Source organism: Bolinopsis microptera, chromosome 1, assembly GCF_026151205.1.
Source record: "Bolinopsis microptera isolate Bmic1 chromosome 1, MBARI_Bmic_1.0, whole genome shotgun sequence".
Classification (NCBI taxonomy): Eukaryota; Metazoa; Ctenophora; class Tentaculata; order Lobata; family Bolinopsidae; genus Bolinopsis; species Bolinopsis microptera.
The window spans coordinates 3,967,894-3,990,848 of record NC_087072.1 but is presented as its reverse complement, the minus strand read 5'-3'; the positions used below and the strand labels follow the sequence as shown (position 1 = coordinate 3,990,848).

The window sequence follows — 22,955 nt, the reverse complement described above, 5'->3', positions numbered from 1 at the left end:
CTTATGGCTATGCAACTTGTGATTTTGCTGCGAATTTAGTAAATTGTGTTTTATTTGACGACGCGAGTGAAATAATTTTCCCTGATTGACGATAAGCTTAGGACAGGTTAAGGTCTGGATTAGTTGAAAACAGTTGCTAAGGACACGTTAAAACTCTTGATTGCAAGTAAGCAAGTTATTTAGTTGACTGATCGTGGTATTAAGAATCTTTATTGAAATAGTTAGACCACGTTTCAAGTGGTTAATTCACATTTAACCTCGATTAATAGTATCCAGGTGCTAAATAACTGAAACTTCTTTTTTAGACGAATGACAAATAGAAATTAATCCCGCCCGGTGAGAATTAACAAGTCCCTGGTAATGACACATTAAAACAAAAACTTATACGTTGGTTCAAAAAAACAATAGTTTTAGGTGTTATACTTATAATGAAATTAAATAACTTCGCCCTGCTAGCCAGACGTCACCTGTGACAATTAATCGTCAGACGTTAAATCACTCACTTCTAGTACTATAAAAGGGGGCATGTTACAATCACAGCATTACTTTAGTTGCATCTTGTTAACAAATCTTAACCAATCCTAAACATGAAGGTTTTCATTCTTCTCGCTGCAGTTGTAGCAACAACCCTCGCCGCCTTTGACTTCCGTCCTGAGGATCTTACTGTGCAGGTGGAGAATGGACCCTCCGCCAACATCTTCGAGATCATCGGAAAACTCATCGAGATTGGTAAGCTGAACATTCATTTTATTAATTGTCATAAGATCAGGTTTACTCGTTCTACAAGTTAACAGTTTAATATCTACAGGGTGGGCCAAAAGTCAGTACCCATACGTTGGCCTTAATAGCTCCGCCGTGTTTTATATTTGAGAGCTGTTGCTTTGCAGATGGCACACTGTACTTACTGGTTCGAGGATTCCGTCGTCAAAATTTGAAAATTCGAATATTTTAGACCACGCCCATTCAATATTAAAACACCTATATTGTTTTCTCTGAACATGCTGAACGCCTAATTTTTTCAGAGACGGTAGATTCTCAAATGTTGCATATGATCTGAAAACATGAGGCAAAACAGATTAGAAATAACGAAGTTATCAAGCATTTTCTGTATCTCGTTAACAAAATTGACTGGATGATTATGTGACACCGTGACACGACACCTTAATTGGGCACCCCTAACAATTCCCAAAATGTTTAACGGGGTAGTTAACATGGTCAAATTATCACGTGATTAGGTAGACCAATCACCTGATCACACGTAATGAATAAACTCGTTATGCTTTATATCTCGGTCATCTGAGAAGCTACAGTTCTAATTCTTTCAGGACAAACGTAATTCGAAAATCTAAACACAATTCAATAACATTTAGCTTGATCCGACTATCCAAACTGTCATATAAATGTGAAAATGAACCTCCATTTGAAAAAAATGAACGCGAATATTTTTCGAGTTGACAAATTCCTCGAACCAGTGGTGGTACTAAGTCATACCAGAAAGAAGTATTTACATTGGGCACTCAGTGACTGAGCTATAAAGGCTAACGTATGGGTACCTACTGACTTTTGGCCCACCCTGTATATTGTATCGAATTGAAAGTGTAATGATAAATACGATACGCTTTCTTGCTAACGGTGTGACACTGACAGTAACTGATTTATAAAATAACGATGTTGTTGTTCCCAGGTCTTCCAGTAGCCTGCGGCCCTGATGTAGCTGCACTCCTGGAACTACTCAATCTCCCTCAAGAGTTCGTGGGAATTATTAACATGGCAAAAGGCATCCTGTGCGGTGGATTTTGATCGATCTATTAATCGACCAAAAGTAAAGATGACGAGGAATAGTAGTAATTGATATATAATAATTAATAATTAATAATAGTAATTGATCACCTAACTATTTGTCTTGCGTTGATCACATCGCCTATGAATACTTACTATTTGCGTGTTTTACTTTGCCAATCTCCCAACATTTAATGGTACAAAATAGTAAGATAATCAAAATTAAATGAAATATTAGTAATATTATTACAGAATCGGAAATGGATTATTATGTTATCTTTGAACCAAAAGAGTTTGAAAGTTATGAAGATCATGACGTTAGGAAGGTGGTCACCAGAATATTTCTAAATTACAAGAATAGTATTATGGCTAAAATGCTAGTTGTAAAATAATTCCTACAGGGCCAACCTCATGGCCCTCATCTGAATCTAGCTGAGGTTGCCTGCACGTTCGACATCAATCTGTATTAATAATAATAGCCATTTTATTTATTAATCATTATTGTTTGATAATGAATAATAATATGTGCGTTATACAAAATAAAGAGAGAACAAGATATGAAAGTGATGATTTTTAGATGTTTCCAGAACGTTCCAAAACGAGGAATCAAGAACGGCTTTAGAAGTGCCGATTCCTTAATCCACATGTCAAATTATCCTCTATCTACAATAAATTAACACAAACTTAATTTCAAACATATAACCTAATCATCTTGTCGAAAAATATGAAATATGCATAATGATATAAATGATATATTGATACAGTGCCATTAACTCCATACCATAACCTGAATTATGGAATAACTGACATTGTTCTTGGCGGAATTGTGATTAGATTCGTGGTACGTTGTGATGGGAACCAGACACGAGGGCGGAGGACACAAGGGCGGTAGGACACAATGGTGGTGACACTTTTCTGAGGGGTGGACACGAGGGCAAATCACATGACTCACTTTAACATGGACACGAGGGCGGAACCAAACACCGTCCTGAATGATGAACTAGTAATAAACTTGTAACATCACACAATTTCATTTTGGGTTGAGGTAAAGTTTAGCTCGAATAATTGGATCTACTCACGTGTAAATTTGAAACAAAATATATACTGATGTGACAAATAATCACCCAGATTTAAACGGGCCAAAAATTGAGAGATTTTCATAAAATATCTCAGCCAACTCAGCAGCAGATTTTGGGGTTTGGTAACGTGCTTAGACCAATCAAACACTGCCTTTATGTTCATGTGACAAACTTGGTCTTCTGATTAAATTGCAGTCGCTGACTCTACAGTTACCAAGTTTAGATCAGGGGTAGAACGTACCAGGACGGGTATTTACTCTGGGCTGACGAATTTCACTGAGGTGTGTTCTCTCAATTTTAAACCATCAATCCTCTTATCCCAGTCTTATCAATCCTCTTATCTCAGTTAAAACGGCCACTAGTACTTATTTCCTTTCAATAAATTTGTAAACTGCTGAATAGGCCTGCTGTAATTGAATGATTGAATGATTGAATATTGTATATGGTAACAGCTAAAATATATTAATTAAACAATAATGTGTATAAATGTAGGATGATGCTTATAAACAAAAGTTAAAATGAAATTGTGTGATGTTACAAGTTTATTACTTGTAACAGCACACGTGTCCTACTTCCTCGTGTCTAACGCCCTTGTGTCCTATACCCTAACAGCCACAATTTTCAGTGCGTCTATTTTCGTCAATGTCCGAGCTCGGACGAATATTTTCGTGTCGAAACAATTTCGCAGTAGAAAATATTGAATATTGATGTATGTGGTTTTCATAGCGTGAAGAAAGTACGTGATTTTTTCTAAGTTTACGGTAACACAACCATTAACCACTGCTGATTTTAACAAGGGTTTCAGTCATGTGCACCGATAATCTATTGAAAGATAAGGGAATAACATTTCTCATAATTACTTTTTCTGCGAACCTGAACCATGAGATAACGGCCACTAATTCACAATATCATGAAGATACCGCCACCCTTCTATAGTTCTGCACCACGGCGTGTTTCAGAAGTTGCACTACCACAGTTACTCTTCCTCTTTTATGTTTTTATTCTCCTCCATAATCACAAATAGTAAACCCCCGTGGTTATGCGCTCATTTTTACCTTTTTCAAACGGTGGGTAATTTTTAATAAGTAAGTTGTATACTGTGTAATATAGTGACTTGTTGTATAGATCGAATATATCAGCATTTCCTGATCATTTCCGCCTGCGAGAGCTCAGTATACAAGCGTGGTACTGTCACGTGGTACTGTCACGTAGCACTTCAGCCGGTATTTCAGGTTGTGTGGTATATTTCAGTCTGTGTAATGTAGTATGAACAATGAACAGTCCTGGTGGTACTAATCATATTATCGGCTTAATTGCAGTGACAATGCAATTTGTTACACGATACTGTCTTCTACTTCTTTCCTCTTTCCTCCGTGATAAGACAACTCACAATGTGGGTCACAATATGGGTCCCACATGTTTCTATTTTTCATCGTGTGGATGTTAAACTTTTCACATATAGGTACTCCTGCTTGAGTTTACAGTTCATGTTTTTAACTCTATTTAGTCTTGATTAATGTTTTAGTTTCAAAATGTTTCCACTTCTAAAGTATCACTATAAATATAGTTTCCAAGTGCCAAGGTCTAAACCCAAGTCCGGACACTAGTTCCCAGACATTCGTTCGTGGTATTTAACCATAGACAAACAAAGGAATATTGATCAAAGAACAACAAATTTCACGGTTCACTGTGCTCAATGTTTGCTAAATATTTGACCCAGCGTGCAGAATTTGCAGTATGCTTGTCACTCAGTCCTGTCTCGACCACGTTTCATCACTCTTCTGTGATGTTTGGCTACACGTCAACAATATTGACTGCAGCTCTTTGACAAACACATTTTCAGATTTCAGTAGGGATTTTTTATCCGTTACTGTTAGTATTTAATTATAGTGTTAGACTGTTTGAATCGTGCTACTGTTATTATTGTCATCAGTGTTGTTTAAACCACATCTTCCTACGCGTTAGTGGTCATCCCAGATGTACGATTACATCTTTGATTAATAAAAATAACTCTGAAGTCTGAAGGGTTTCTTTTATAGTACTATATGTAAAACACTTTAAACACAACGAAATTACCACAAAACCGATCAGAATGGCGTTCAAACAATCATTGCCCGTGCACTCACTGCACGTGCGCATAACAACACCGTTACTATGCAGCCTTTTGCTTTTTACCTAATTTGCACGTGGGCGGTCAAACAAACAAACATTATGTTTCGATTACCAGTTTCCAGTCCTCAACTTCAATCCTGATTTCTAGATGTCGTGCTGATGGGTGACGTGCTATCCTGATAAAGTAACTTATTCATTATTAGTTATTGCACCACTGCCGAACCACTGCTGCACCACTGCTGTACCACTGCTGCACCATTGCCCATTTCCAATCCTAGCATCGAGCTCCTTGCAAAGGTTTCCCAGAAACTGTTATTGATTTATCGCAAGACTGTTTCAGGATCTTGGAAACATGCATAATACAAATACATTCAGATACATACAGATACATTCATACATATTACATACATACAGATACATTGATAGGCAGGATGTGTCCACCATATTGAAAATCAAATTAGGTATGAGTTCTAGAGAATCACTGTTATTTTATTGGAAGGCATCGTCGTGATTTGATTCTGGAGAACATTTTCAGTGAACACATCTCCTAATTCCTGAAAATTGAATCTAAACTAGGAAGTTAGGATCTTAAGTCTGAACATACCGAATAGTTAGGATCAGTATTTGAATTACCCTTACCAATCTGTTCTTCGCTATCTAAAACAGTAAAACTGGTTGAGCTAGTTTCAGATGAAATTACATTTATCTCGCTTTTGCCCGATTAAACCCGAGATTACCCGCTATTGTAGAGCTGGACTCGTCGACGGTCTTGGAATATTTGAACAAATATTTAACGAGTATCCTCAGTTAAACCCGCTATAGCCTATTAAACTTGCATCTTTGTAGTTTTGGCTTGACTCCACAGAACTGTTCATATTGCCAGCTTACCGGTTATTGCGTTAGTCATGCCAGTTTCTAGTGGACAGTTATCCGTGCTAAGTTTCGTATCAGTCACAACGGATTTGATTATTATGATCTTCGCCCCCTTTCAGTTTCATATGATTATGCATACTCTGCTCCTTTTCCTCTGAATAATTTTCCAGTTCTAATCGATTTTAGTTTTGATTTTGTTGCGAATGAGGGGTTCCTTGTAAATTATGTTCTGGAGTATTTTACATATTTCAACACTTGCGCACGTTTTTGTCATATTTTTAAGAAATCTATACATAGAACTCGAATCCTATTTGATACACAATCGTTACAATTCGTGTTTGTAATTTTATAAGAGATGCTGTTCGATCAGTTCTTGTATTTTACATTCTATATTCGTTGTAACGTATTATTCTCCTCCTGTTAACAGATTGCAGAATGGCAAAGCGCTTGATGGGGATCGTGGTTCTAGGCTGTCCTTCAGTAATTAAAGGTGGGTTTTGGCAGTCTGCCAGATGTTTTACCGTTTTCTGGTTCACCAGACAGATGAGCCGAGTCAGGCACGTTTCAATAACATACTGTATGTTATAGTATTAGTTACGAAAGTAGTGTAGGGTTGGCAAAGTGCTAACCACGCCGTTTAGCACATCCTAACTACTGATACCAAGCCATGCCAGCTACTAAATATTCAACATCCTGCACACGCCGGTCAGCAGATATAACTCTTCCCACCACTTCAGGAACAGCCAGCAGAATGTTTGAACAGAGGGTGGCTGCAAGTTTCCAGCTCTACGAAGCTAACAAGCAGCACAACCCACTGGTTCTTTGTACTGGATATCACATTGCAGGTCAGCTCATGTGAACAAGGTCACCTGATAGTGATCCCGTACCAGCACATTTTTAAAAGCTGTGGGTCACTTTTGGTAAGCCAGGTTATCACTTGTTATTGGAAATTATCACAAACATTACCCCCTTTAAACATATCATCCACCCAGGAAGCTCAGAGGCTCAAGCTAGGGCCCTCAGGAAGTCTCTGATAAATAAGGGAGTGCCGGAGGAGAATATAGTTGTGGAAGAGTTATCCAGATCTACCTTGGAGAACGCCGTTATGTCGAAACCTATCCTGGATGCATATGGAGTAAAAAACGTTGCTGTGGTGACTAACAAATTCCATGTTGATCGTTCGAGGTACAGTCCACTTAATTATTTTCATTCTTATTAACTTTCTGTAGAAATAGAGTTCCTCACAGATTGCATTCTTCGACTTCACCATTAAACGACCAATCTAATAGTAATAATGATATAATAATTCAATACAATTTAATTTGGCTGATAAAAAACACTTACAGGTATATATTTGAGAGCATGTGTGACGGATACAACTTAACATTCGAAGCAGCTCCGGATGGAGTTACTAAGGAACAGCTTTACGAACTTACCAAACTGGAGAATAGAAAGATGGTCAACCTCAGAACCAAGATGATTCACATGACGGCTGGCCCTTGAGATAATTTGGTAATTCAGAATTCAGACGAAGAAGATTGGGAGAATTTCTATTTAAAGACAAGGAACGATTTCGTTTTGACTGGAAATTAACTTGATTGGAAGTAAACGAATTTTATGAATGAATCATTTCTTAATCATTGCGGACCCCATCTGGCAGTATTTCTAAATGTCTATCAAACGCCTAACTAAGATATACTCTATAGAGTATTTCAGATTTATTGTAGCTGTGAAGTGTTGGACAATTTACCTTTTCATACAAATAGTTTGACACTGCCACGACATCAGCAGCTTTTTGTTTTTATGATAATTTGGAAGAGTAAAGCTTTATTACTGCTCCTTTATAATTGTGATACTGATAATCTTAATTGTGTTATTGTGGAGTATGATATTCCGGATATAATACTTCTCGCATTGTATGCAGTGCTGCTCTTAAAATTTATATTTTCCAGAAGAACCAGATTATACTGCATTTTATGTATTGCTCAAGGGGGACTTCACACATTAACCAATCATCTTTAGGTTTCGAAAGCTCACGCTACTACAATTTATAAACAAGGGCTATGTATTAAATAATAGACTGAGGCCAAAAGGTGTCCCAAATATGTTCAATGAGTTCCCCGAAGTTTAGGGACTTTTGAAAAAATATAAATTTCGCTTCGATTGAACCCTGGTCTACCGAAATCACCTATCTTGTCATCTTGGCACTGTGCCATCAAATCTGATATTTTCGGAAGATGACCGTATTAATGGTGTGAACTCTCCTTTATAACGTCAATGCATTTCCTTGCAAGGACTTTAAAAGGTTAAATTTGATTTAAATTATTCGTTTATAATGATATTTTTACAGAAAGTTAAACAGCCCCTTGTGTTTTAAGCAAAATAATCACTAAGGAACCATCCTGGTGAAAACTTGAAGGTTACTGTGTCGAACATGTAAGGTTCAACTTTATTCAAGATTCATACAAAACACAATACATATTATTTTTGACTGAAATTTGTGAATGTTTCAATGTTAAGTGATATTTAGTTTATAAACATTGGTAGATTCTTGTTCAATATCCGTCCAACATTGGTGACATTACATGTTCCTCACTGTAATATTGTGTTTATACTTTTGTAGGACCAATCTTATGTAAATTCACAGGGGGCTTCGATGATGAGATGTGTCTAGTTCGATTGTGAACTTGATAAGTAATAATCAGTAATCGCCATCCTCGGCTATGTGAAATGATATTTTTCGTTCCGAAAATTGTTCATTAAGATAAAGCCTTAAACGGCGTTTAATAATTTTACCCCCTGGTGAATGGGTTTTACATTTTTATAATCGAATTAAGATTTATTGATCTATAACCTATATTTTTGAAAGCTTGGATTTGTTCGAAATATTTTGCATGATTATTTAAAAGTTTAAATGCATCGACCAGCAAAATTATAAGAGGCTTGACATGTTAAATTAATTATGTTATGGCAAATACATATCGGAGTTTCATTTCCCCAGAAATTGTTTGTGTAGCAGTAAAACTTATCAAACTTGAACAATGAAAATATAAAATTGTGTTGTAACATATATACAAGTTTATAGGATTAGAACACAATATGAACTTTAAATAACAGAAGCTTTCAGCAGTCTTGGTGGAGTTTATCAAATATCTTTTTCGAACATATTCATCTGGTTGGTAGTTGGTACGTTATCGTCATGATTCGGAGTTTGCAACCTTAGACTATCACTCGTCATGTTAATTTTACATGAATTGGAGGGTCTCAGAATTTATTGAAATATCTTGTCCAATGTCCATAGTAAAATCAGACTATTCAAATATATTAACATAGAATTGCACATATAAAAGTAATAAAATAGTCTCTGCGACCATAGAAAACTAAAATTATAATTAAATTCAAATTTATCATTCTCTCGCAGTTCACTCTCGACTCTTTGTTAGAGTCTGAGATTAATTAAATAATTGTTCTCGTTAAACCGTACTTACTGCCTGTTACCCTGCAAAATATTATTTAAATAGCACATGTAACAGCAGGTTCAGCACACTTAGATTAACTTTATATTAGCTTGGTAAACAATGCAGCTTTATCAATAATAATACACAATGCTTGTGCCTATTGTCTTCTTTAAAAGCAGGCTCAGACTATAATACTAATCCCTCGTAAACAGAATACGGTTGTATTTAATTCCTCTCAGAAAAACGTTTTCCAAAATATTGCTCCTCAGTAAGCTCTACAGTCATAAATTATTGGTATCTGATGTAATAGAACTGTACTATAGACTTAATTGATCACGTGTCAGACTAATATACCCAAACATTGTACCCCAAGTACAGCAAACAAAATACGAAGTTTCAACAAAAATCAAATATAAATAGAATACTTTACGAGACATATTTATATGGAACGAAATTTGGGGATTTTTGGGAAAAATCCCCATATTTTCGTACTACCAAAATTGTGGCCGCCATTTCAAAATCCCACAAATTAAATTTTTATGTGATTGGCTTAAATAGGGTGAATTTGAGGTGAATTTGTCAAATAAGTTGTTTTACGTGTTTTGTGAGACAAGGATACGCATTTCTCAGGTAAATAGAAAGTTACTTAGTATAAAAATTACTGAATAGAAAGTATAACTGGTTTTTTACTTAATTGACAAGCTCAAACTCCTGTTGAGGGAGCCATACACCTGGGACTACACCGGTGAGCAGACTCAAGGTGAAAGAGACGACGTTGAAGACGATTTAAACGAAGAGAATGATTTTTAATTAATTTAGTTTTTCACGATTTTTAAAAATTCCATCAAAAACTGATTTTGATTTCTCTGAAATAATTTAGCGTGAAAATGCGACAATTTAATTTGGGGTACGAAATTTGGGGATTTCTGAAAAAAATCCCCATATTTTCGTTCCCCCATAATTCCGATCCCCAGAATTATGATCCACATAAATATGTCTTGTAAGGTATTCACGCGGATATATCCACAAAGTGTTATGTGCAGACGACTAGGAAAGTAGAATCAACAGCGGACTCCTGCTGCTCCAAAAGGAAGAGGTTTTGGTGGTGATTTTGGGGGTGTTGAAGGGCGATGTCCTCATAAGCGGGGGGAAGGTCCCTCATAGTTATAGGAGGTGCTGTGGGCATCATGGGAGAGTTGCTCACATCATGGTTAGCTTTCCTTCCGTCCGCAAATCTCTCCTGGAAGTGTAGATCGTTAGATTGGGCTATCAGATACCTTTTATATCGAGACAAACATATTGCCTGTTGGACAGTGTTGAGATGTCTTAACGAGGAATAGAATTGCGACTGATTTATTCGTAATGAAATATAATTTTAGAGTTTTAAGTCATAATTATAGGGCTTTTGAAAAAAAAGGACATCAACACCTCTTAGAATTGACGTAATAAGCTAGACGCGCATTTGCGCGCTACGTGAACCTCAACCATGCTGGAACTATGCTGACGATATCTACCTTATGATGTAAAATAAGCTTTCGCGAACTGCAATTTGTACACTGCAAAAACCCTCCATAAATTCCCTTCCGAAGGGATGTTTGAACTCACTGAAGTTGGTATCGACGAAACAAATTTATCTGTACAATATGAACCACTTCACTTCTTATTCTATGTTACAATCGAATTATTGCAGAAAAAGGATAATTTGATGCCTACAACTATGATATAGTTCACGATCTAAAATATGTATGTATTATAAAGTATGAGTGTGTATTCACTGATAAACAAAAGAATTCATTGGCAGTGAATCTCTCAATTCTTCTGAGAAAGATCTACACTGTTGCAGACTCGGCGAAGTTATTGATTAATAATACCTAGATATTGTAGTATGGCTGTATGTGTACTAAATTGGCCGTGTATACTGTTGACATGAAACGGACCCGGAAGCAATCAAATACAGTCTGCCAATATTGTGGGAATGTCAAGAACAATCAGACTCATCACAAACAAATACCATCCGCAAACAGTGAGACAATAATTCCTGATTCCTCTTATAAACTGCAATTACCACCAGTACCACATGATAAAAGTCTCTAAATTAACGATTATATTAGCTTGTTAAGTTGTTAATTCCGAGCACTTTGGTAAAACCTTTGTTTTTGTGATAGCAATGTCACCATGACAATTAGATAAACTACATACATTGTCAACAGTCTACACTCCCAAGTCTCGCTTTTCTCTACCTATTACATCAGTACATTACAGAGACTGTGGTAGGTTAAGGTTTTACCGTTAATCTAATTATCACTGGTAGCTCAACATAAAGGTTAATGAAGGAGTAGCTATTAGATGTGATGACGTGGGATGATGTTATTGAAGTGACACTGGTTGAGCGGAGATAACAATTCAATGACTTAATGATACAGTGCGGTGCCATATTAATGATTTAAGAATATTCAGTGGGAACATAGTCGAACAATTCATAATGAACCTGTCTGAATCTAATTTGTGATTGAGTTTAATGAGTTTAATACCTCAATATCTGGTTTTATTTAGTATCAATACTCAGATCAGCACTAAGTCACTCTCAATTAAGCGATTTTCACTGCACACTACTTTTATTACACAAACTTACACACACGCTTTCACAGATAATTCACACGAGGTAGACTCTCTCTCTCTCTCTCTCGATACGACATGGCCAACATACCGTAATCACATACCTAAGATACCTTAGCGTTGTTAAGATTCGCAATATTACAATTTGTATTACAATTTGTCGCCCATGCTTTGGCGGCTTTCTTTGCAACCCTTTTTTTGAAAGAGTCAACCGAATGCAGAGAGATTATGAAAATGTATATTTTTCTGCCAGATCAAATGAGATTTATAACAAGCGAAATTGTACCCTAATGGTGCCTCTTCCGACGGTACCCTTCTGACGGTACTTCCATTAGGAAAGTTAACGTGCTTCAAGCAAGTACCCCACTAATCGTATATAAAATACCTAACTGGGCAGTGGGCAACCTAGTTAATGGTTATATTGGGAAACCTGGTTAATGGTTATTTGACGCACGCTTGACGCAGGGTTAGCCCACATTTAAACGTTTCTCAACACACAGTTATCCTCAAGGCTTCACGTTCACATGGCATTCAAAACCAACGAACACAAAGAAGATCAACAAAAACAGGGCTTGATTAGAACTCAACATTACATTTAATTGATTTAATTCTAGTAATACCACATTTTGATTTCGCAATTCTCGCACAATATAAATACAGAATATATAGTGCAGAACGTCTGCTTTGTGCTCATAATAACAATTTTTTCTTATCTTCTACGCATCGTGCAGATGTATTTGAGTGTAAGAGTAGTGTGCTCAGGAATCGTTCACATATTACGTAAGCATGCTTTGTAAGCCACTTAATACATAATATATTTACCATGTATACTCTTTCAGACACCCACCTCATTGGATTCACACACCAGATTAACTTTAATCACGCTAGATTCACACATAAAGTTTACTTAAATCACACTATATTCACACACAAAATTTACTTAAATCACACTATATTCACACACAAAGTATACTTAAATCACACTATATTCACAAACAAAGTATACTTAAATCACACTATATTCACACACAAAATATACTTAAATCACACTATATTCACAAACAAAGTATACTTAAATCACACTATGCTCACACAGGTTGTACCTAATTGTTTCACACCTGTCTTCCTGAATCTTCCGTAAAAACAGCGCCACAGCACAGTTTACTTTCTCTCGAACCCTCACTGCCGCCCTAAGATAGCGTTCATTTCATCTTTTCGGGAATCAAATCACGATAAGTTTACTCTATCACCCTTAATCGCTGAACAAATCGAGAGTACTTCGTCTTTATTGAAACTTAACACGAAACTCAATTTTATGATTCTTTGATGGGCTCTCTCCGGTGAGACAAAGATCTAGGATACAATTGATCTTACTGAGATTCAAAGGAATCTAGGTTGGTTGGTTAAAGCAGTTATTATAGGTACCAATGACAACGAAACAATGAAATATTGGAGAAATTTCGTCACCCCTATACTCCCATATCTGTTTATCAAAACATTAGGGTATTCCATGTTTTGCCAATAAACTAGCCAGCATATCTCAGATCAGTAGTCGCCACAATTATTGATCTGCTGTAAGATGTGTTCCCTTATTCGGTCTATAATAATTAATAAGGCTGTAAAACCTCCCCAAAAATAGGTCAAGTATAAACTCATCTAATAAACATCATATTGTATAGCTTAGAGCTCGTTGCTCAACGGCTTTGCCCTGTGGTATTTTTAGGTAGTATGAAAAAATAAAGGACAGCGGCTAAAATCTACTTTAAGTGCTTATTGACTTTTCTTTAATTTTTTTTAGTTGGCGCAAGTTGAGCGAAGAAAAACAGAGCGCAAAATGAGCAAAACTTTGCCTCGCACTCAGCTCGTATTTCACTGGTTTTCATCTCAGTAAATTTTACCCATTGCAATATCAATCATTAAGATGCAACGTGCAAAGGAACGTGGCATGAAATAAATTAGTGCTAGACTATGTAAACGAGATGGTATTGATAACCGCTAATTAGACTAATATACTTTTAACATACCAATATTCTGTAAATTTCCATCATTTTGATATGTATTCCACTGTAAACATGTTTTGAACAGTTATAGAAGTCAGAATTAAGTCAGTGCAAGGAAAAATATTGAACATCAAAATATTCCCTTCGACTTCGTTCTATCCTGTATTATTATCTATCTATCCTGTACTACATCATTCTATCCTGTACTGAGGACTTCAGCAACATCTCTGTGTTAAACCTAATCGTCCAAATCATCTGAGACCCCTTATTTTAAGATCAGACTTGACTGTGTTAAACAAATAAGTTTAATGACGCCTCCTTTGAGATTCAGCAGAGCACTCTTACCAAAAGTTAGAGAATGCAACATAACACATCTGAGTGTGAAGATGAATATTATGGGTGCAACATAAAAGAGGACCTAAAAGTTTGATAGATTTTCATGCCTTATTTCCAGATACTTCTACACTCTACAACATGAACATTCGTTACAGATTTTTTGCAAAAGAAACCAGGACAAATTCTGGTATCTGCTCGTTGACATTGGGACTTCAGTTTTGAAGAACTAAAGTTACTTTTGACAGATTTTGCATTAATTTGTCTTCATACGCACCAAGAAATTCCAAATAAATTATAATCAGCATATTTTGACTGAAGGAATAGAGACTTGTTGCTGATTGGAGGAGTTAGTAGGTCTAGAACAGTAGTAAGGTGAATGTTAGGTAACCTACCTAGTGAATGTGCACACCAACAAGAGTCAGGGTAATCAGAACACTGGAGGAACTAAGAGGAACCCTCCTTCAAGCACCACAGACAGACTAAGAAACTCTATTATAGATGTAGGCACGAACAAGAAACTTTGTTTTGGATAAAATTAGGCGCTCCAGTCCAATTACTTCCTCTGAAAATGGCAAGTAGGTTAAAAAGAGTCCGTCTGTTGATAGTGTTAAATGCTGACGCCCTGTCTGCTATCACTTTATAGAATTCCCAGCAGTGATTCTGAAGTGATGATACAAGCATTGTCTGACACCATACAAGGTCGCTACAACTTCTAGAATGTCTGAATGCAGCTTGCCAAGGGCCAGTGTTACAATTTTGTCTCTTTTTGACTAAGCAACAGATCGTACTTTTTGTTTAAAATCCGATGTACACATTTGAAAAAGTTTTAACTTAGGGATCAGATCTAACAATGCAATTAAAACTATAAAGGTATAAGCGTGCGTTAATTAAAACACTTTTATACTTTCAATATTAAGTCTCATGACTTTATGAGGATCTCGTTATACGATGTTTTGAAGCTCAAATTCTTAAAATATTTATAAGATCAAGCGTTTATGTTTCAGATTTCAAGCCTGTTTACGAAATTGCGACACTTTTGGATTAAATTATAATACATGGCACCCAATATTCATTAGTCTTTAATCTATAACAACTTCCATACATAAAAGCTACACTCTAATCATTAGATAACGGGTACATGAAGGTTTATTGTTTGATAACAGACAGTAGTGAATAGATCTTGGTGGGTTATTGTCAAATGCTGAAAGCTGATTGGTTAAGGACTGTCACGTGTCTTGGAAATATGGTCCACATCCTTCATGTGTATCCAGATTAATAGATTCTATAATTTACAGTATACACAGTGTAAAATCCTATTCAACTCTATTTCAGGGCGGGAAAGTGGCAGGTGTTTGTGCCTGTCTACTTGATGGTACTGGTTGTAGCAGGTACAGATATCACCCAGCACAAGTATACGGTGTTTAGGGGTACACCAGAGTCCAGAGAACACTAATCAACAGTATTAATCTCTCTCTCTCTCTCTCTCTCTGACGCTTCATCTTGAAACTTGCTCTCAGCACATCTCCCTTCTCCCAATCAAACTGATTAGAACTGCGAGTAACTCTTGATTAACTATTGGATTGTTTGTAGATCACGTGGTCTCAATACGGCGCTCTGATTGGCTGATACAAGGTCACGTGGTCTTAACACGGCGCTTTGATTGGCTAATACGACTATACGAGGTCACGTGGTCTCAACACGGCGCTTTGATCGGTGGATACGAGTTGTCTTGTGAATGATGGTGGGTTGTTTACTCGTTGAAACTGGGCCCTTTACAAGTTTACATCTTTATTTACTAGCACAAAAGGGCCGTTCTTACACTATTTCCTATTGCTTCTAGAAACAATATCACATGACAACTACATGTCCATGGGATTGGCTACTGAGCAGTTTCCTTATTCTTTATTGGTTGTTCAGATGTCCACTATTTATATTTTAAGTCCCTTAAGTGGTGCAGTGCAGAAGAAGGAAGCAAGAGAGTTCAGAGCTATTAATAGCCGTGAAAGGGCGCGCTATCGGAAACTAATGTATTGTATAATTATGAGACAGTAGCTGGTATACAGACTACAGTTATTAATAGGGCAATTAACGACATATTGATACATGTGAAAACAACAATAAATATTAGCATATGTACACAGTAAACATATTAACTATAATTTTAATGACCGTGTTCAATATTAAAGACAAGTTTTACCTTGAAGTATGTAAACATTCATATTATTATCGAGTTCATTATTAATACTATTTATTCCAATATCGAATACCCTGAAATATCACGAAACAAGGAAATCGTCGCCACTTACAGCTCACGTAATACTTAATAATACCTAATATTATCTTTACTATCTTCCCTTGCATGCTTCCTTGTCATGCCAAGTACTGTACAAATACAGTCCCGACTCCTTTATAAAACAAGCCACGTGATCACTGTTAATTATCTCAACAAACTGTAGCACACTTCACACTGGTTCAAATTTTAATTAACAAAACTTTACAATTGGTTATACTGCGGCTTTTTGCTAATTGTTTCCTCCCTCAATTAATTAACTGATTTCCTGTTAGCTGTCAGCTTGCTAAGTGTCACTGTCAAGTTTGGCGAGGAATACAGTAAAATATAGCGCTATAAATGGGGGCTGGTAAAGTGGGCCCTAAGAGCTGCTTTAATTCCACAGTTTTGAAATTCAGTTTCACTCCGAAGAGTTTCTGTAATTTCCGCGTGGGAAGCCCAAAAAGTGCCTAAATTTACTAGCAATAATTATCGGAAGCACCCAATATTACAGTAATCAAAATTTTTATTTGATAAATCATGGTGTGTAAAACGTACCCTGTCGTGCGCTGAATGTTTTCTTCGCTTCTAAAGGAGAGTGTGTATATCAGAGAAAGATAAAAATACGGTAAAATAGTGCCCTGAAAATGCTTCTGAACTCATCTTTAAAATAAATAAAAGGCTTCAATTGATTCGTTATTGAATTATTGGCAATGAGACAGTGACAATGTTTAAAAGTTTCAAGCTATAAACTTAGACTTATGTTCATGTTATGCACTATTAAAGTGTCGTGTAAATGGGTCCACCAGGACAATATTGTGATTTGACGTAACACAAGCGTAACACAAGCGTTACACAAGCGTAACACAAGCGTTACACAAGCGTTACACAAGTGTTACACAAGCGTTACACAAGCGTTACACAAGCGTTACACTAACGTTACGCTAAGGTTAACGTAACGCTGCATCAGCCGGACTGAAACACTGCACCTCTCTGGTATTGTGTTTAAACTTTTAAAAGAATCAAAAGAGCGAGGTGCTAATATCTGACAATTAGACTTCAGCTGTGCTCTGAGTGAGCAGTGTAACCCTGTGTAACCCTGTGTAACACCCCGTTATTTCAGGAGAGAGTATATCATACACTGTACTTGTCAAAACATCATCATCATCATCATTAAAAACTCCTTCATCAAAACATTTACTCCTTCATCAAAACATTTACCCCTTCATCATGAGACACATTTCATTGTATTGCGTAATATGATGAATTGATTACATAATTAAATATATGGATATCTGATGTTACAACTGAAATCATTTCAGTGTGATGAGATGTGGCTTGTTGTCATTGACCAAAGCATACAGAGCCGCAAAAACATTTATAAAGGAGTAATCCGGTTTATTCCTGCTCTCAATTTGTGTGGTAAAATTTAAGCTTGATGAGGATATAAGAGTGTCCCTGGATAATATAATGTATTCTTACCTTACACTTGCAGTAACACATCAGGACTAGTAACATCACTGCCAACAGCACCCCAACTATTACCAGGACCAGCCTGGGGACGAATATCAATTATATAAGTTAGCTTCTTGATTATATAAATTAGTTTATTTATTATTTACTTATCCATTTAGATTTCAGAGTTTCGTACGGACTTGTTATGATGTGGTTTGAGAGATTACTTCAATAGGAGCATGTTATACATATTACACATGACAGGAAATTTAGGAACCAATATTTCCACGGTTATTCATTATATTATTTTATATCAAATGCTAATTTTAAACCAATTTTCTAAAGATCAAATTCCAAAACAGATTAGTTTATATAATCAATAATAATAATTTATTATTTTTAATAATTACACAAGAGAAAACACACTGCTGGCAACAAATACTGCTACAATCCAAAGGTAAATCTGGGTACCCTAGGAGACATAATAATGCAAATATCGGGATTTTTGTTTTAAAACACCCAAATTTTGACACTATGAAAAAAGTCTGATTAGCGATATTCTGCGGAATATGGTGATTAGGGTTATGGTTAGGGTTAGAGTTATGGTTAGGGGTTTTGCAAAAATCCCCAATTTTCGTACCACCCAATTATGTCTCTTACGTTTGCTAAAAAGTGTGGTAAAACTACAGGTTTGGAGGAACAAGATGTGTCTATTCTAGCCCTCTTTATATTCAACATCCGCATCCACAAACCCAGTGTAATCTGCAGTGAGCGAGTAAGGATCACCCGGACAAATGTAGTCAGGGAAGAGGTGGTGCTCAAGATACATGAGTACCATACACTCTTCACATTCCTCCACAAACTCTCCTGAGTAAGCGAACTGCATGGTCTTCCACTGCATTTTAAAACTGTAGTTTGGAGGCGTCACACCACACTGGGTAGCTGTGAAATCTTCTTGCATCAGATAGAAAGGGTCCAGTTTCTCTTCAAACAGGTTCATCCACCGGCCATTCTTGAAGTCAAACATTTTGAAGACGAAACTCCACTTCTTTTTGGTCGACTTAACAGAGTCAATAGCGACATCAACAGCCCTATCCATGTTCCAACAATAGGCAGCAGCCGCTTGGCTTGGAGAGCACGGCAAGGACTCCTCAGTGTACATCTCCAAAGTGCACAAACCAGGGCCCCTCACATTAGCCATTATAATTGGGCCATCTACCCAAAGCGTATTCATTGAGTCAGGTTTATCGAAGCAGCTTAGTCTTGTTCCGTAAAACTTCTTGTTGGTGGTTTTGGAGGTGCGTCTGCCATACGCGAACAAACCATAGTTATAACACAGGACTTGTGCTTCTAAATCGGTAAAACTATCGTCACATATCGGGTAGAAGCTTTCATCAGTTGCGTTGTACGCCACCACGGTTCTTTTCCCCTCCCGATCAGGGGAGGTTAACTCTATGTTGTGATCATAGATAGCATTTCCTGGGAACACAAGTTGTGGAGGGGTCGAAGAAGTATACCTCCCCCAATGGGTTTGTCGTTCGATGTCTCCAAGAGCCTGAGTTACCCTTGGTGGAATTGAGGTGGTGTATTTTAGTTCAGCAAGGTAAGGGAGGAGAGTGGTTATGGATATCAGTAACAGCAGTGACATCTGGGCAGCGACAACTTGAAAATTAGAGAAAATAAAAATATCCGTTTCGATTCTTTATTTCTAATAATTATGGAGGCGAAATTAGTCAATTTTCATCGTGCATTAATAGAACTTCGTAATAATATCACAAAATGTTGTCGACCTTAATGCTCATTCATAAAAGCTTTCGTTACTTAAAGACAATTACTTAAAGTGAATGCCCCTCTTAACTTGACTTAATCTATGAACTTCAACAAATACCACCTTGTTATGGATCATATTATATCCTGATGGTTTTATTTCACATGCTAAAACACCTTTACAGTATCATCAATTAACAACATCGTCACTCCAACCTATGCTAAGGTCAAAGAACAGATACACTGTGTCACAGAAAGGCATGATGAGCTACGTTCTTGTATCTCACTGTACAGTAAAACTATGCCTTCCTTAATTCATGCTTTTCAACGCGACCAAGTAGACTAATTTTCCTGAATTACCTAAGTAGAAGTGATGGTAGCGAGACACCAGTTTTATTGGTCGGACAGTGGTCACGTGACATTTCTTTTGACGTCCTGCTGTGTGCTTTAATATCTGACTCAATGGGTTCTCATTATAGCTAGTTCACTGAGTGAGTGTACCGGCATTAAACAATTTAACCTGCCTGAGGTCAACTCAGTGACCCATATTATCTAATGGGAGCGAGTTTACACCAAGTTTTATATTTTGGGATGTACTGAAGTCACTTTAGTCCCGGGAGATGACTTCAGAGGAACTTGTAATCTGGGGGTGAGGGCCGTTATGAAGAAGCAGCCACAAAATTGCTTATTTAAGTTTCAGAGAGGCTCAGTTGTTTAAGGCTTATAAGGAGTTTGTTAAAAGCTCTGAGATTTGAGAAACTGTACCGCTAAACTGGTCATTTTGTCGTGAAGTATTTGATAATGATTATACCCAAAAAGGAAATGTAAGTTGGTGTAAAATGTGTCCTGGATTTCTATTGTGACAAGTTAATGGTACATATATCCAGGTGATTTGAACGTTTTAGGTAAACGTATTTAGGTAAAGTGCAGGTTAAATGCTCACCTAATGGATATTGGAGTTTCTAGCACGCTGCTGTCTCGGGGACAGCACCCGAACCATTTCTTTGAACTGCTGCAACACACTTCCGCGTCATTACAACTGAAATGTGCTTTATCAACTCGTGCTTCACGATAACCACATGCTAACAAAAACAAAAGAATGTAATAACCTTAAAAGGAGTTACAACCTGGGATCTGTGTGCCTGTCCAAATTTACTGCCAGTGTTACTAGTACAGATAGTACAGATAGTATTAGTACTGTCTTTTACTACCGGTAAATAACTCGTTAATACTCAGTACTACCTAGCTCTCAGTACTACCAAGCTCTCGGTGCTACCAAGCTCTCAGTGCTAACAAGCTCTCAGTGCTACCAAGCTCTCAGTACTACCAAGCTCTCAGTGCTACCAAGCTCTCGGTGCTACCAAGCTCTCGGTACTACCAAGCTCTCGGTGCTACCAAGCTCTCAGTGCTACCAAGCTCTCAGTGCTAACAAGCTCTCAGTGCTACCAAGCTCTCAGTACTACCAAGCTCTCAGTGCTACCAAGCTCTCGGTGCTATCAAGCTCTCGGTACTACCAAGCTCTCAGTACTACCAAGCTCTCAGTGCTACCAAGCTCTCAGTGCTACCAAGCTCTCAGTGCTACCAAGCTCTCGGTGCTACCAAGCTCTCAGTACTACCAAGTTCTCAGTGCTACCAAGTTCTCGGTACTACCAAGCTCTCAGTACTACCAAGCTCTCAGTGCTACCAAGCTCTCAGAGCTACCTAGCTCTCAGTCACTCAGTGCAACCAAGTTGTCAATGCTACCAAGCTCACAATGCTACCAAACTCTTAGTGCACGATCTGATTCATTATGGTAGCTCATTCCTGCCAGGCCTTTGGTGCTGCCAAACTGTTATTTCCCACTCTGACTCACACTAAAGGTATTCCAAAGACCTGCTCATATCTCCACCAGGATACGGGACTCTCAGTAGGGGTGGTACTGTTGGGGTGGAGATTGGGGCAGCACCCCCGGTTTGTGGGGTTCTCTAACTCAGGACAACACCCCAATATACAGCACTCAGTAGGGTATGAAGGGGTCGAACAACACGACTTATCTACTTTACAGCTGTAATATATTAGTGACCAGTCAGCTCTCAGTAATATACAGTCACACTGACCATGAAGCTTAACACTGTGTGTTTTATTAAAGGTATATTCATAAGAGGGAGGGCAATGAGATCTTGATATTATAATATATATAATACAAATTGAGATTAAAATCATTGAAGAGATACTGTTACTTTTAAAGAAATTATACATACATTATTTCTTTTATTTAGAAATCTAACAATCATATTGGGTTAGATGTTAGATAATAAACTTACTAATATGTTTCTTTCTTTTTAAATGCATCCTCGTAATTGCTTTGACATGTTACATACGCAGTTACACTCTGAAATTTTGACTGTAAGCTATATAATAAGTATTACAAATGCAAAATTAATCTTATTAATCAATTAATGTATGGTACCTTGCCGGATCAGTTTCCCAACATTTTTTAAAGGCACTAAAAAGGAACAATTCAGTGAAAATGCAAACCAGACCGAATCAGAGAAAACTGAAGTATAGCAAACTGAACCGAACAGAACTGTCAGCCATAAAATTCAGAGGACACTCATAAATATGGCTAGTTTTTTATTATAAATCTACATTCGACTAATTTTGATGGTGAGACCTGGCTGTTGGGAAGGTGAAAACAGCAAACCTCTATCTACCGTGCTTCACCTACCAGGCCTATTTTACCCCCAAAAGTACTAGTTTAGTACTTATCTAAACAAGAAGCAAACATAAGTAAACAATTGGGATACCGTTTTTACCGAAAAATAACATCCTTAATATGTATTTGACACAAAAATGAGAAAAAGCCAAATATAATATACAATAGACGATAAGATAACTTAATTTTAATAATAATGTTGATAATTGAGCTTAATTTCAATAATAATGACTCACCGGGAAGCAGGAATATAGAATGCCGAGTATGAGCCAGGGACTGAACATCGCCTCCAATATCATGTCTACATTTCGTCTCTGTCTAAAAAGATTAATTATGAGAGCTCTGATCATTTCACTAAATTTTGTAGAGACTTCTGTCAATGATGCATCAAGCAAGTATAGTAGCTCAAAAGGGGATTTAGAATGTTTGCAAATTTAAAAAAACTGAACAATCAATGTAGTAATATATATATTACTACATTTTAGTTGTATATATATAATATACTATTACTATTTA

The 22,955-nt window shown here is 36.9% G+C and overlaps 2 protein-coding genes and 1 long non-coding RNA gene across 4 annotated transcripts; 2 read left to right on the top strand and 1 right to left on the bottom strand.

The window, feature by feature from the left end:
- The first annotated feature begins 506 nt into the window (after positions 1-506).
- Positions 507-1,839, top strand: LOC134825890 (uncharacterized). The gene is made up of 2 exons (XR_010161634.1): positions 507-729; positions 1,685-1,839. It is a non-coding gene; the product is annotated as an uncharacterized LOC134825890 (long non-coding RNA).
- A 3,255-nt stretch (positions 1,840-5,094) lies between these two features.
- LOC134817943 (uncharacterized protein HI_1701-like) lies at positions 5,095-8,822 on the top strand. 2 transcript variants are annotated; one of them, XM_063827336.1, is made up of 5 exons: positions 5,095-5,154; positions 6,271-6,333; positions 6,581-6,688; positions 6,836-7,028; positions 7,190-8,822. In XM_063827336.1, exons 2-5 carry the CDS (start codon positions 6,279-6,281, stop codon positions 7,344-7,346), a joined length of 513 nt encoding a protein of 170 aa, XP_063683406.1. In that variant the 5' UTR covers positions 5,095-5,154; positions 6,271-6,278; the 3' UTR covers positions 7,347-8,822. The 2 variants fall into 2 exon arrangements, with proteins under 2 accessions (XP_063683406.1, XP_063683397.1); XM_063827327.1 differs by lacking the exon at positions 5,095-5,154 and adding an exon at positions 5,186-5,267.
- Positions 8,823-9,517: 695 nt separating this feature from the next.
- LOC134817937 (uncharacterized) lies at positions 9,518-22,768 on the bottom strand. Its single transcript, XM_063827315.1, has 6 exons — positions 22,676-22,768; positions 22,048-22,115; positions 20,688-20,783; positions 18,005-18,077; positions 17,081-17,110; positions 9,518-10,541 (listed from the first exon to the last, which is right to left on the bottom strand). Exons 1-6 carry the CDS (start codon positions 22,736-22,738, stop codon positions 10,335-10,337), a joined length of 537 nt encoding a protein of 178 aa, XP_063683385.1. The 5' UTR covers positions 22,739-22,768; the 3' UTR covers positions 9,518-10,334.
- Positions 22,769-22,955: the final 187 nt, after the last annotated feature.

Coding starts and splice junctions, on each gene's coding strand:
- LOC134817943 (XM_063827336.1), top strand. CDS start 6,279: ATGGCAAAGCGCTTGATGGGGATCGTGGTTCTAGGCTGTCCTTCAGTA. Junction 6,334..6,580: donor CTGTCCTTCAGTAATTAAAG/GTGGGTTTTGGC, acceptor CCACCACTTCAG/GAACAGCCAGCAGAATGTTT. Junction 6,689..6,835: donor TACTGGATATCACATTGCAG/GTCAGCTCATGT, acceptor TCATCCACCCAG/GAAGCTCAGAGGCTCAAGCT.
- LOC134817937 (XM_063827315.1), bottom strand. CDS start 22,738: ATGATATTGGAGGCGATGTTCAGTCCCTGGCTCATACTCGGCATTCTA. Junction 22,116..22,675: donor TTCTATATTCCTGCTTCCCG/GTGAGTCATTAT, acceptor TCAAAATTTCAG/AGTGTAACTGCGTATGTAAC. Junction 20,784..22,047: donor AAAAAGAAAGAAACATATTA/GTAAGTTTATTA, acceptor AGCACATTTCAG/TTGTAATGACGCGGAAGTGT.